Source organism: Coffea eugenioides, chromosome 9, assembly GCF_003713205.1.
Source record: "Coffea eugenioides isolate CCC68of chromosome 9, Ceug_1.0, whole genome shotgun sequence".
In the NCBI taxonomy this organism is placed as follows: Eukaryota; Viridiplantae; Streptophyta; class Magnoliopsida; order Gentianales; family Rubiaceae; genus Coffea; species Coffea eugenioides.
In genome coordinates, this window is record NC_040043.1 from 116,151 (window position 1) to 129,838 (window position 13,688).

The window sequence follows — 13,688 nt, forward strand, 5'->3', positions numbered from 1 at the left end:
GAGATAGCACAGCACCCAAAATCAAGCACAAAATTTCTGTCCTCAGCTAGCAAATAAACAATCTGGCCCCAGCTACGAAATTAAAATCTGGCATCAGCTACTTAGCTAGTAATCTGGCCTCAGCTACTTAGTGACAGAAATTTAAAAAGAAATCACCGGAGGTTTGGAGTAGGCAGTGAGTTTGGTGAAGTATGGAGCAAGGGCGGTCTGGAGGTGTCCGCTGGTGCGCGAGGGCCGTCTGCGAGCTGGTGCTCTGGCCGCTTGCTGCGCGCGGCGGCTGCTGGACTGGACTGCTGCTGGCGCAAGGCGGGTTCGGTACGCGCGCGGGGGAGGCGCGCGGTCTGGGTTGAGAGGGACGGCGTGCGGAGTGCCAAGCGGAGTCGCACGCGATGGAGGCGAGCTGCGCGCGCGGTGGGTTGCTGGGCGGCAGGGCTGAGTCGCGCAGAGGCTGCCTTGGTCGCACGCACAAGGGGCGCGCTGGGGTTGGCTGTGGGCTGGGCTGAGTTGCGCAGAGGCTGCGCACCTGGCTGCTGGAGCTCTGCCGGTGGTGAGGCGCGGCTGGGCAGCAGGCTGTTGCGCGAGCTGCTGGGAGGCGCGCTTGCGGTCTGCGCGCACGACCTGTGGTCCGCGACTGCGGCTTGTGGGTCTGGTGGTCCGCGCGGTGGGTTGACGGCGCGAGAAGCTTGTGCGGCTGGCTGCTGTGCGCGCAAGAAGGGGACGCAACGGCGGACTGGGCGGCGACCTGGTGCGCCTGGCTGCTCAGCGGTGTGCGGCAATGCTAGTGGCGGCAGGCAGCGGGCTGATCTCAGAGGGGGAGATCGAGCGGCGGGCAGACGAGCGGCGGCGGCGGACGCAACAAAAGAAGAAGCAAGAAGAAAAAGAAAGAAAAGGAAGAAGAAAGAAGAGAAAAGAAAAAGAAAAGAAAGAAGAAGAAGAAAAGAGTAGGGCTTCGTGCCCTTTGAAAAAAAAAAAATTTTAGCCCTTTTTTTTTTTTTTTTTTTTACGTTTTACCAACCTAGCGTGGGCACGCTCAACTGCCATAGAGTCGCAGAACTGAAAGAAAAATTCTTCCATCGGCGTGACCACCTGGCGTGGACACGTCTAACTGGCATAGAGTCCGCAGAACCTGAACGAAAATTCCTTCCATCAGGCGTGACCACCTGGCGTGGGCACGCTCAACTGGCATAGAGTCCGCAGAACCTGAACGAAAATTCCTTCCCCTCAGGCATGACCACTTGGCGTGGGCACGCTTAGCTACTAATTTCCTGCCACCAAACATCAAACTATTAATTGACACTAACACTTAACTAAAACTTCAAAAATACATGAAAACTGAAACAAATAGTCTTGGGTTGCCTCCCAAGTAGCGCCTTTCTTTACTGTCTTTGGCTAGACATGGCCAAAACCCTCAAGCATGATAAAGTGGATCTTGGAGGTGTTCAACTTCTACTTCTTCAACATAGAAACCCTCATAATAAGGTTTGAGACGATGGCCATTCACCACGAACTTTTTCTCCGTTTTTAAACTTTGGATCTCCACTGCACCATAATGGAACACATTAGAAACGACAAATGGATCAATCCAACGAGAACGCAACTTACCGGGAAAAAGTTTAAGCCTTGAGTGATACAAGAGGACCTTTTGCCCCACTACAAAAGTTTTCCTAGAAACCTGCTGATCATGAAAGATTTTACTCTTTTCTTTATAGATCGTGGCATTCTCATACGCTTCATTTCTTATCTCCTCTAACTCTTGTAGTTGCAATTTCCTTTGGACCCCAGCTTCGTCAAATCCCATGTTACACTGCTTCACTGCCCAAAATGCCTTGTGTTCGAACTCCACGGGGAGATGGCAAGCCTTACCGAAAACAAGTCTATACGGAGACATCCCAATTGGCGTCTTATACGCGGTTCTATACGCCCATAATGCGTCTTCTAGCTTTAAACTCCAGTCCTTCCTATCCGGACGCACCATCTTCTCCAAGATCGACTTGATTTCCCTGTTTGACACTTCGGCCTGACCGTTTGCCTGCGGGTGATACAGTGTGGATACCTTGTGCACTACACCGTATTTTCGAAACAAGGCCGTGATAGTTTTGTTGCAGAAATGTGTCCATCTATCCCTAACCACAGCTCTTGACATTCCAAAACGGACATAGATATTGGACTTTAAGAACTCTGCAACCACTCTAGAATCATTAGTACGGGTGGCTTTGGCTTCCACCCATTTAGAGACATAGTCTACAGCAAGTAAAATGTATAAGAAACCAAAAGACGAGGGAAAAGGACCCATAAAATCTATCCCCCAAACATCAAAAATTTCAATAAACAACATGGGGGTTTGAAGCATTTGGTCCCTACGAAAAATATTCCCCACCCTTTGACACCTATCACAGGATTTACAGAATAAATAAGCATCTTTGAAAAGGGTGGGCCAGTAAAAACCACTCTCCAACACCTTGTGAGCTGTTCGTTTGGGCCCAAAGTGCCCTCTACATGCAAACGAATGACAGAAATTTAAAATGGAGTGAAATTCACTTGCACTTACACACCTCCTGAGCACTTGATCCGAACATTGTCTCTAAAGATACGGGTCGTCCCAAATGTAATATTTAGCATCACTCTTCAACTTGTCTCTCTTAGCCTTGGGCCACCCTGCAGGCAATTCATTAGTCACCAAGAAATTTACTATATCAGCATACCAGGGTGTAGACGAGTTAATGGCAAGTAGTTGCTCCTCTGGAAATGCCTCTCTCAATGGTGGCTCTTCCTTATGAGCAAGCAAGCGGCTCAAATGATCAGCGACTAAGTTTTCTGCCCCACTCTTATCTTTAATCTCCAAATTGAACTCTTGAAGGAGCAGGATCCATCTGATAAGCCTTGGTTTAGCATCCTTCTTTGTCATCAAATATCTCAAGGCTGCATGATCAGAAAAAACTATTACTTTTGCACCTAACAAGTATGGTCTAAATTTTTCTAGTGCAAAAATCACAGCAAGTAATTCTTTCTCTGTTGTAGAATAGTTGAGTTGAGCTCCATTCAACGCCTTTGATGCATAATAGATTGCATGAGCCGCCCTGCCAATCTGTTGCCCCAGCACTGCTCCCACTGCATAGTCACTCGCGTCGCACATTATCTCAAATGGGAGGCCCCAGTCTGGAGGCTGGATAATAGGTGGTGATGTCAATGACTCCCTTAACCTGTCAAATGCCACCTTGCACTCCTCGGTGAAGTCATATGCTACATCTTTTTGCAACAGTTTGAACAGGGGCGCTCCAATTTTTGAGAAATCTTTAATGAATCTCCTGTAGAAACCTGCATGACCCAAAAAGGAGCGCACCTCCCGCACACTTGCGGGGTAAGATAAAGCAGAAATAATATCGACTTTTGCCTTGTCTACCCCTATACCTCTGGCTGACACTACATGCCCTAAAACAATGCCGTGATCCACCATGAAATGACATTTTTCCCAATTTAGAACTAGATTTGTCTCAATGCACCTCTTCAAAATTAAAGCTAGATTATCCAGGCATTCATCAAAACTATCTCCATACACGCTAAAGTCATCCATAAACACCTCAATAATCTTTTCTACATATTCAGAGAATATACTTACCATACACCTCTGAAAAGTTGCTGGGGCATTGCAGAGGCCGAAAGGCATCCTCCGATATGCAAATGTACGGAAGGGGCAGGTGAAGGTAGTTTTCTCCTGATCCTCTGGTGCTATTGCGATCTGAAAATAACCAGAGAAACCATCAAGAAAACAGTAATAGACACGGCCAGTTAATCTTTCTATCATCTGATCAATAAAAGGTAGAGGGAAGTGGTCCTTCTTTGTCACAGCATTCAGACGCCGATAGTCAATGCACTGGCGCCATCCTGTGGGTTTCCTCACCGGGACCATCTCACCCTCTTGGTTCTCTTCAACTGTTACTCCCGCCTTTTTCGGGACTACTTGCACTGGGCTCACCCAGGGACTATCTGAGATGGCGAAGATGATCCCAACTTCTAGGAGTTTAAGTATCTCCTTTTTCACCACTTCCATCATCAGTGGGTTCAATCTCCGTTGCGCCTGCCTCACTGGTTTTGCATCCTCCTCAAGCCGGATCCGATGCATGCATAAAGAGGGGCTAATTCCCTTGATATCCGCTACGCTCCACCCAATTGCTTCCTTATGGTCTCGAAGAAGACGAATGAGGTCATCTTCTTGTCTTGGTGACAAGTGAGCAGATATGATGACTAGTAACGTCTCATTGTCTCCGAGAAAAGCATACTTCAAATGCTTTGGGAGAGGTTTGAGCTCCAATTCAGGCGCCTGCACAACAGAAGGCAACAATTTCGCCTGAGTTTCTGGTATGAAAAGAGAAGTAAGTTCATACATTGGGGAAATTGGTGGGAGCGAATGCAATACTCCAACAGCCCGATATAACTCATCACTCAATTCTACATCAAGAGTTGCTCCCAACTTAAGATGTTTGGCTAATGCCACTGCCAGTGCATCAACCCCATCCAATTCAAATATTTCCTGTACAAGGGGCTCAACAACACTTAAAGCATAAACAGAGTTAGTCTCATCTGGGTACTTCATCGCATCAAAAATATTAAAATTTACAATTTTCCCATCAAACTCCATCGACAAGGTACCCTCATTTACATCTATTTTCGTCCTAGCAGTGCTTAAAAATGGCCTACCTAACAAAATAGGAGACGGATTTAGTGCCCTTTCATCCCCCATGTCTAGGACATAGAAATCTGCAGGAAAAACCAACTCATTGACCTGCACCAAAACATCTTCAATTAACCCTTCCGGGTAAGCATTGGTACGGTCTGCAAGTTGGATTATAATGCATGTGCCTTTTAATGGACCAAGATTAAGGGACGTATAAATTGTTTTAGGCATTACATTGATAGACGCCCCTAAATCCAACATTGCCTTCCTTATCGAGGCACCTCCTATCTTGCAGAGAATGGTGAACATACTTGGGTCTCCACATTTTGGTGGGAGTTTCCTTTGGAGCATGGCTGACACGTTTTCTCCAACCGCCACTCGTTCATCTCCCCTTAGCTTCCTCTTGTGGGTGCACAAGTCCTTCAAAAATTTAGCGTATTTCGGTATCTGCTTGATTGCATCCAACAGGGGAATGTTGATCTCCACTTTCCGAAACACATCCAAGAGCTCTTTTTCCTTCTCTACCTTCTTTGTCTTTTCCAACCTGCAAGGAAAAGGGGGTAAGTTAGAGCTAATAGTGAGTGGAGAGGTGGAAGTTATCTTAGGATCCTCACGAACACGTCCTTCCTCCTCAATTTCCTTTTCTATCTCCTCCTCGCTTTTGCTTTTTGAATTTTTCACTTTAGGCCCATCCAGCTCCTTGCCACTCCTCAGCGTCATGGCACTTACATTCTTGGGATCACCTCGGGTTGCGATGGCAGTTTCCCATAAACGTGGGACTCCAAGCGGTTAATGGCAGTTGCCAGTTGGCTTATTCGAGCGTCTTGGTCCTTCTTGTCCGCCTTGGTGTCCTGCTGGAGCTGTGCGGTATTTGCCGCCAAGGATCTGATCTCCTGATGAAGCTGAGTAGTAGTCGTGGTCAGGCTTTTGACTAGGTCCTCCAAGGAGCTTCCTGAATTTGAGGATGAGGGTTGAGATTTTGGTTGCCACGGCTGGTGGAATCCTGGTGGACGATTCGAGAATGAATTTGGTTGCCTGTTCCCATAACTGAGATTGGGATGGTCTCTCCAACCGGGGTTGTATGTGTTGGAATACGGGTCATACTACTTGTGGGGCGCGGGCACGCCTCCGGCCATGTTTACCTGTTCCGCCCCGTCCTCTTGCAAAATGGGGCACGTATCCGTGCAGTGGTCCATGCTAGTACAGATTCCACACACCTTTGCTCGCGGTGTGTCTCTCATGGCCAATTGCCTGACAGCAGACGTCAACTCTGACAGTTGCTGATGGATGGATGACGTCTCTGCCTCATTGACTCTACGGGTAGGAGTGCTCTCACGGAAACCGAACTGCTGAGAGTTTTCTGCCATGACTTCAATAAGGTCCCATGCTTCCCTCGGTGTCTTGTTCGCCAGGGCTCCTCCACTCGCAGCGTCAATAATACTCCTGTCAGTTGACTGGAGTCCCTCATAGAAGTATTGGATCAACAGTTGTTCACTAATCTGATGCTGTGGACATCTAGCGCACAACTTGTTGAACCTTTCCCAAAAATCATACAATGACTCCCCGGAGTACTGCTTGATGCTGCAAATCTCCTTCCTCAAACTTGCAGCCCGGGATGCGGGGAAAAATTTCTCCAGGAATTTCTTTTTCAATTGTGCCCACGTGGTGATACTACATGCAGGTAGGTAGTATAGCCAATCCTTCGCTGCATCCTTGAGAGAGAAGGGGAAGGCTCTCAGTCTTATTTGCTCCCCAGTGACTCCAGGAGGTTTCATGCTAGAGCAAACTATTTCGAATTCCTTGACATGTTTGTGGGGTTCTTCGCCGGAAAGACCATGGAATGAAGGCAGGAGCTGAATCAACCCCGATTTCAACTCGAAAGAGGTATTTTCAGCCAGAGTTGGGAACGTGATGCACAAGGGCTGATGAGTCAGGTCTGGGGTAGCCAGCTCCCTTAATGTCTGGGTGTTGGCCATGCTAAATTCGTTTTCTACTGACTCGTTCGCAAAAGATAAGTGCCCTTCTTTTCGTCTCTTGGTTTCTTGTCTTCGCCTACGCGCTGCCTTCTCAACCTCAGGATCGTATATCAATTCACCTGTGCGAGAGGAACGGGGCATAAACTAGCAAAAATACCAAGAAAAATAAAATAACAAAAACTAAATAAATAAAAAAAACTGAATTCAAAAAGAAGCAAATAATTCAGATGCCAGTCCCCGGCAACGGCGCCAAAAATTGACAGGTGCCGAACCTGTGCAATAATAATAAATAAAACCTAACTACCACCTGAAACAGTCAGTAATCAATGCGAGTACTGGAGCAGGGACTCTAGGTGTGCAATGGGTTACTTGATTCACCCTGTTCCCGAAGAGTTTGCTTAATCCGATATACCTGAATTAATTATTTAACTGAATTTCCTAACTAGTAGACAGTGGTAAGCAGGGTCGTCTCCTCAGGGACTGGAGAGATATTTGTTTCTTTTCAGATCAAGATTAATGGGGGGGGTGTTGATATCAAATGCCAACTGAACAAATCAAATGCAGAAAATAATTTATTAAAAGAAATAACTAAGAGAAACTCTAGCCAAGGGTGCACTTCAGAAATGGTTCATGCAACTGATCATCGATTCAAATATAATTCCAACATTTACTAATAGATTGGTTATAGTTGTCTCGCACGCGCTAAACAACCAACCCTTCCGTAATTTATCGATAGCTAAGGTACGACCGTTAGCTATTTCTCTAACCCAAAAACAACCCTAGGTACGACCGTAGGATTTAATTTCCAGATTGCATTAATAATTAGAAAGGCCCAATCCTAACCAATAAACACGCTACGAGGGTTTATTTAAGTTAGATCATATATTCCCCTGACATAAACCCAATTATACCAGTTGCTACTGGGATAGAGGTAACGAACAATTACGGATTCAATTACCCCTATTTAGCAAAATAGTCTCTATGAATAATTAATTATTGCGCACTAATCAATCATACATAAGAACTATAACAATTAAGAGCAGGGAGTATATAAATACCAATAAACGGAGAAAATAATTAACAACGGCTTAGATCTCACAGTAATCGGTGAACCAATTCGTCAGTTGCCCCCTTGACTAGAATTAGGGGTTTAGTTCCCCATGATTTGATGACAGGTCGCGCGTGTGGAGTTTGTGAAAGTTTTCAGATCTATTTTTCCCCTGCTTTGGTCGACACCGAGAGGAAACACCACGAGATTTCTTACTGCTGCCAATTTTCCTCTAAAGCATACGTCCGATAGTCTCCCAATTTTTGGTCAAAATTGAGTAAAGAGAAAACCCACAAAGTCCACAATGGCGGCTGCACTTTGCTTTCTTTCTTTCCTCACAAAAGAGACATACGAGAGATTTTGTTTCAATTGCTTGATTTCATGGGTCAAGGCTAATCAAAATTGACAAGCATCCCAGAGTCAACAAAAGTGGCTATTGTCTGCTTCCTCCACAGAGCTGCGGCTCTCTAGTCTAATTTTTAGAGTAAGGAAAAGACTCCAAAGCAAAACGTAAGAAGGGAATCCTCCTCCTAAGCCTCCCTACGGAAGTCTAAATACTTCCCTCCGTTTGTGTCCGGCCTTTTCGGGAAGGGATTTTTCCCCACAATTAAAACAAGACTTCCTCCAATAAAAATAAAAATAAAATAAAATCTATTACAATTAGATTTCTTCATCTCTCAAGCGGGCCCCACGTGCGATGAATCTTCTAAAAGTTGAATTTAAGCACTTTTCAGCATCCATTCCTGCAATTAGCACCAAAATAAAATATCAGTAGAATCCACCCAATTAACAAAAATATTTAGTCAATTAATTGTGCAATAATGCCCAAAATACCCACTAAAATGCAACCTATCAAGGTTATAATTCGCTGGCAAGAATGGCTTGGCAAGTCAGTCTGGACTATTGAATGTCGACAAGTTGGACGTAGACATTTCACGAAAAAATATGTAAATCCTGCTGCCACCTTCCTAGCAATTGAAGAAATGCATTCTCTTAAACCAATTAAGTTCAGTTATTCTGCTTAGTGAAAATTCCTCAAATGATTGCTTGTGTCATCCTTTTACTTTGCTTTAATGGCTACGTTTCTGACTTGACTCACTGACTTTTGCATCTAAATGCACCAATATGATAGTCGACAAAATCCCCCATGCTCCTACAGCCCTCTGCATTTGCAACATTTCAGACTTTATTCAGAAGTTAAGAAATAAATAATTTGGTACGAGTAATTGATGTTAATCTGTATGTTATTTGTGTTTCTTTACCTCATTGTCCAATCACTGGGGCGACACGATTTCCAGTGGAGAAGCCAGGATGCATTGATACCTATGGAGGAGTGACAATTCCCTACCCAGTTGGAATTGGTCTAGATTGTGCTCTCAATGAAGCATTCATCATAAGTTGTACTGATGTCTCTGGCGATTCCATCAACAGTTCAAAGCCGTATCTGGGGTGCTTTAACCTGGAAAAGGTCCCCAAGAAATTGTTGAGGTGCTGGAAGTGTCCCTGAGTGATCAAACAGTAACCATAAACTTACCCTTGCTCCAAGTTTGCTGGAGTGATTCATTTGATCCGGCCATTGCAGAAGGTTCCCTTGCTGAAGCTCCCTTCTCTGTTTCGAGAGAATGCAACAAGTGATGTTCCTGGCTGTGGAAATGCTCTCTTCAGACCGCGACTTGGCAGTCCAGAGATCTTGTCTGGTTGGTTGCACCTCAATGTGTGGCACCAACACACACATCAATTCCTTATCATAATCGGTTGCTGTCGCATCAATTCCTGTCAAGCAAGCATTCCCTACTATCTCAGCCAACACAGTTTTCAATTGCACGTAACGCTTTGCAGAGCTTTGCATCCAATACCTCTGCCTATGCCTTCTTGGAGGACCAGAACTGAAGTTGGAGAACCATGTACCCGGATCTCAACCCGACCAGCCAACCCGTTTCTGACCCAATTACCACCCTTATTTCCAATCATTTTTTACCTCGCATACATCATATCATATCGTAAAAAAGTATTACAATAATTATTTTAAATATATTTCAAAAAGTGTTACAGTAATTATTTCAAATAATATTTCAAACAATCTTGTATCCAAATAAGTGTTTAATGCATGTAGTATTCTTATCCGTATACATCTATCTTAGTGGATGTACGCATTTTGTTATTGAAATACATACAAATATTGTCATAGGTTTCTGTCAACAAAGAAAATATTACCGCAAGTATATCGATTTGTCAGAGCTGAATCCTGTTCCATTTTTAATACCATTTACACAGAGTCTTGCCAACTATGATTATAAGCTTTCAAGGAAGAACCCAACAGAAACGGATGAGGGGTCTCGCAAATTGAAACCTGTAATTTTATTACATCTGATGTACAATTTACACTAATGGATTTCAACTTGGTAGATTTCAACTGGTGATGCCGATGATCTGACAAAAACACCATAAAAATAACCTTGAATATAATTGGTAATTAGTGTAGGAAAAGAGATGGTTAAAAGAGTTAAGATCAGAAGAAGACTAAGAGGCCGGCCAAACAAGTTTTGACCACGGAAGTGGATTGTTCCATACTGGTTCCTTAAGTCGTCGATTACATCCAGCAATTGCGGTGGAGCATCCAGGAATACATCCAACAATTGCAGCGAAACATCGAGGAAGTTTCTAGTCAAAAAAATAGCCCACATCCGATCTCAACTGATGTAGGCTTCTCCAAGGTAATTTGACTATTTCCCCTACGATATTTGATTAATTATAACATTTTGGTTCACCTATTTAGGCAGATGCTCTTTGATCAGTTCAATAATATCCCTATGCTAGTGAAAGATAAAACTTTGCTCTACTTCCCAATAATGAGTCCTCTCAAGTTATTCTTTCTGCTACTTCTCATCCTTGCGGTAGTCATAGTTACGTTATGTCTTTTGGGCATAAGGACTCCAAAGCTTCCTGCGGCTGCTGGGGTGACAATTGCAGTGTTTACTGGTTTTATCCTGCTACAGAAGAGACGCAATAAAAAGAAGAAGCAGGGCCATTTTGAACGAAATGGAGGTCTTCTATTGGAGAAACAATTATCTGCTGCAGATGGTGCTATTGAAAAAACAAGAATTTTCATTTCTAGGGAATTGGAGGCGGCCACTGATGGATTCAACGAAAGTCGAATACTTGGTCAAGGTGGCCAAGGTACAGTATATAAAGGGATCCTAGCCGATGGAAGAATTGTGGCAATCAAGAAGTCGAAGGTTGACGAAAGCCTGTTGGAGCAGTTCATCAACGAGCTCGTCATTGTTTCGCAAGTTAATCACAGGAATGTGGTAAAACTTCTGGGTTGTTGCTTGGAGACAGAAGTTCCTCTGCTTGTCTATGAATTTATCCCTAATGGAACCCTATTTAACCTCATTCAAAACGACAATGAGGCTGAATCCTTTCCTTTTACTTGGAGCTTGAGATTAAAAGTAGCCACAGAGGTAGCAGGAGCATTGGCATACCTACACTCGGGGCTTACAATTCCAGTCTTTCACAGGGATATCAAGTCCACCAACATATTGTTGGATGAAAAATACATAGCTAAAGTATCAGACTTTGGAGCTTCATTGTCCATTGCAATTGACAAAACCCACATGACTACTCGAGTCCAAGGGACTTTCGGCTACATCGATCCAGAATATTTCCTGTCGAGCCAAATTTCTGACAAAAGTGACGTTTACAGCTTTGGGGTGGTTCTTCTTGAGCTCCTGACAAGACAAAAGCCCATACCTTCCAGAGAAGAAGGAGAAGATGTCTATTTAGGGTTGGCACAAAGGTTTCTGACATCCATGGAAGAGAATTCTCTTCCAACGATTCTTGATCCTCAAATTATGGATCAAACAAATGAAGGGGAGGTAATTGCTGTTGCTAAACTTGCACAACGATGCATAGATTGGGATGGAAGGAGGAGACCAACTATGAAGGAAGTTTCCATCGAGTTGGAAAACATCAAAATGTGCAGATGGGGGTTAACTATTCAAGAAAATTATCAAAGTCCAAGTTGCACCAACGAAGAAGCTGTTGTGATGAGTGATTTTTACGACGCATGGACTATTGGAAGTGAGAACGTTAAGTCAACTTCAGATGCCTACGCGGTATTGAACAATACAATCTAATTCAGCGCTGGCGGAAAAATGACGGGGCTGGAAAGGGCAGTCGTCCCCAAGAATTCCACAAAATGTTTGTGTGCACTGTGAACTTGGTGTTCAAGAAACAACTTCCGGTGATTATTTTCTCCTCTCCCCACCACCCCCCCCCCCTTCCCCCGGGCCGGGGGCCCAAATTCTTTCCCCTTTTTTGTGGCAGAATGTACAGAGCTTTAGCGTCTATCTTTTTACTGATAACTTCATCAAGTAAAGTAGGAAAAGTTCGTTGACCATATCACAACATATTAATTCTGAAGCATGATGAAAGTAGGCAAGGATGTGTTTTGAAACTCTGACAAGTAACAACTCGGTCGAACTCAGGTTTCAGGATCAATGGAATGAACCAGTTAGGTTGGAGGTTAAATTGGATGGCATCATAAACATGTCATAAATATATATTCATTATATATAATATAAATAATATATATAAAAAAACTCCTCTTAAATTGGTAGTTTGCAACTTTACATACATATTTGATGAATTTAGATTTAGTCCAAAAGAACTCCATTGAAAAAATTTTAAAGTTATAAGTAAACAATATAATTTGAAAAATATAATGGATTAATTTAATGCTTTATTAAAATAATAAAGGGTCAAAATAAAATTATCTCAAAGTTTTAGGGTATTTAAAGTTAATAAATGCCAAACCTAATGTGTCCTCCTTGTTTGTCCCTTACTCAGCCGCCAGTTACTTTTCTTCTTTCATTTTTCCTTGTTTCTTCTCCGTTGTTTCTTTTGCTTTGTTCTCTTCTTTTATCACACACACATTAAAACTCTCTCTTGTTTTCATTATTTTCTTTCAGGTGAAAAAAAAAAAAAAAAAAAAACAACCACTTCTGATTAAATGAACATAGAAAAGCCCTCCTATAATTTTAAAATATATAATTCGATACCTCGTAGATTGAAATAAACTGAGAAGGCGACAAATATTGTTAAAACTAATGTGTTTGTGGCACATGCGCTTGTTTTGCAATTAGTGATACCGAAAAATAGTTTTTTATAATAATTTTCAATTGATATACCTATTCTACCTTATAGAAAAGCCCTATGTGATTAACCCAACCTATAGAAAAACTCACTATAGATTTAAAACATATACGTTGGATTTGATCCGAAACTTTTAGGAAATATATTGAAAAGGGAGTAAAACTTCTTGAGAGAAATCAACCAATAGTCTTATGTACACTACTTTTAGGGTATAGTAAAAGTTTTAAATCTGGGTTTTTGCTATTATAATATTATCTCAGAGGGTATTTTTTAAGAATTTAAACTAAGGATTTCAATACATTTTCGTTATATAAGGTGAAGGAAAATTTTGCAAAATGGTTGCTTATATCTTTCTCAAACTCTCGAGTGGATAGCAGAACTAAATACTATGATACCAATACAAGATTTGTGAAAAGTGAAAGTAAAAATTGTCGAGATCGAAAAGGCTATCAAAAGGGATGTTGTACTTTACGTATGCAATGGATAATCGCGGGTTTTTTGTAATTATGATGTTATCCCATATACAGATATTAACGAAATCAGAACAATTGTTTTATGTGTGAAAGGGATGAATATTATATATATTTTTAGAACCATAGGGAACTTTTCTGTAAGTTGATTTAATCACAGGGGTTTTTTTGCATTTTACCCATATATATATTAGGGTATTTTTCTTACTTCGCCTACCCACATTAGTTTTGATGATTTCCATCGCATTTTTAGTTTAGTTCAAATCATGAGTTGTTGGATGCCATGTTTTGATACCATGAGAAGTTTTTATGTATATTCACTTAACCACAAGTGATTTTTTTTTTTTTTTGTTTTTATCCTTTTCTAT

At 42.5% G+C, this 13,688-nt stretch overlaps 1 protein-coding gene across 1 annotated transcript; it reads left to right on the top strand.

The window, feature by feature from the left end:
* Positions 1-10,473: 10,473 nt before the first annotated feature.
* On the top strand, positions 10,474-12,071 carry LOC113783745 (wall-associated receptor kinase-like 1). The gene has a single exon (XM_027329959.1). The coding sequence runs from the start codon at positions 10,477-10,479 to the stop codon at positions 11,830-11,832; it is 1,356 nt and encodes a 451-aa protein (XP_027185760.1). The 5' UTR covers positions 10,474-10,476; the 3' UTR covers positions 11,833-12,071.
* The last annotated feature ends 1,617 nt before the right edge of the window (positions 12,072-13,688 follow it).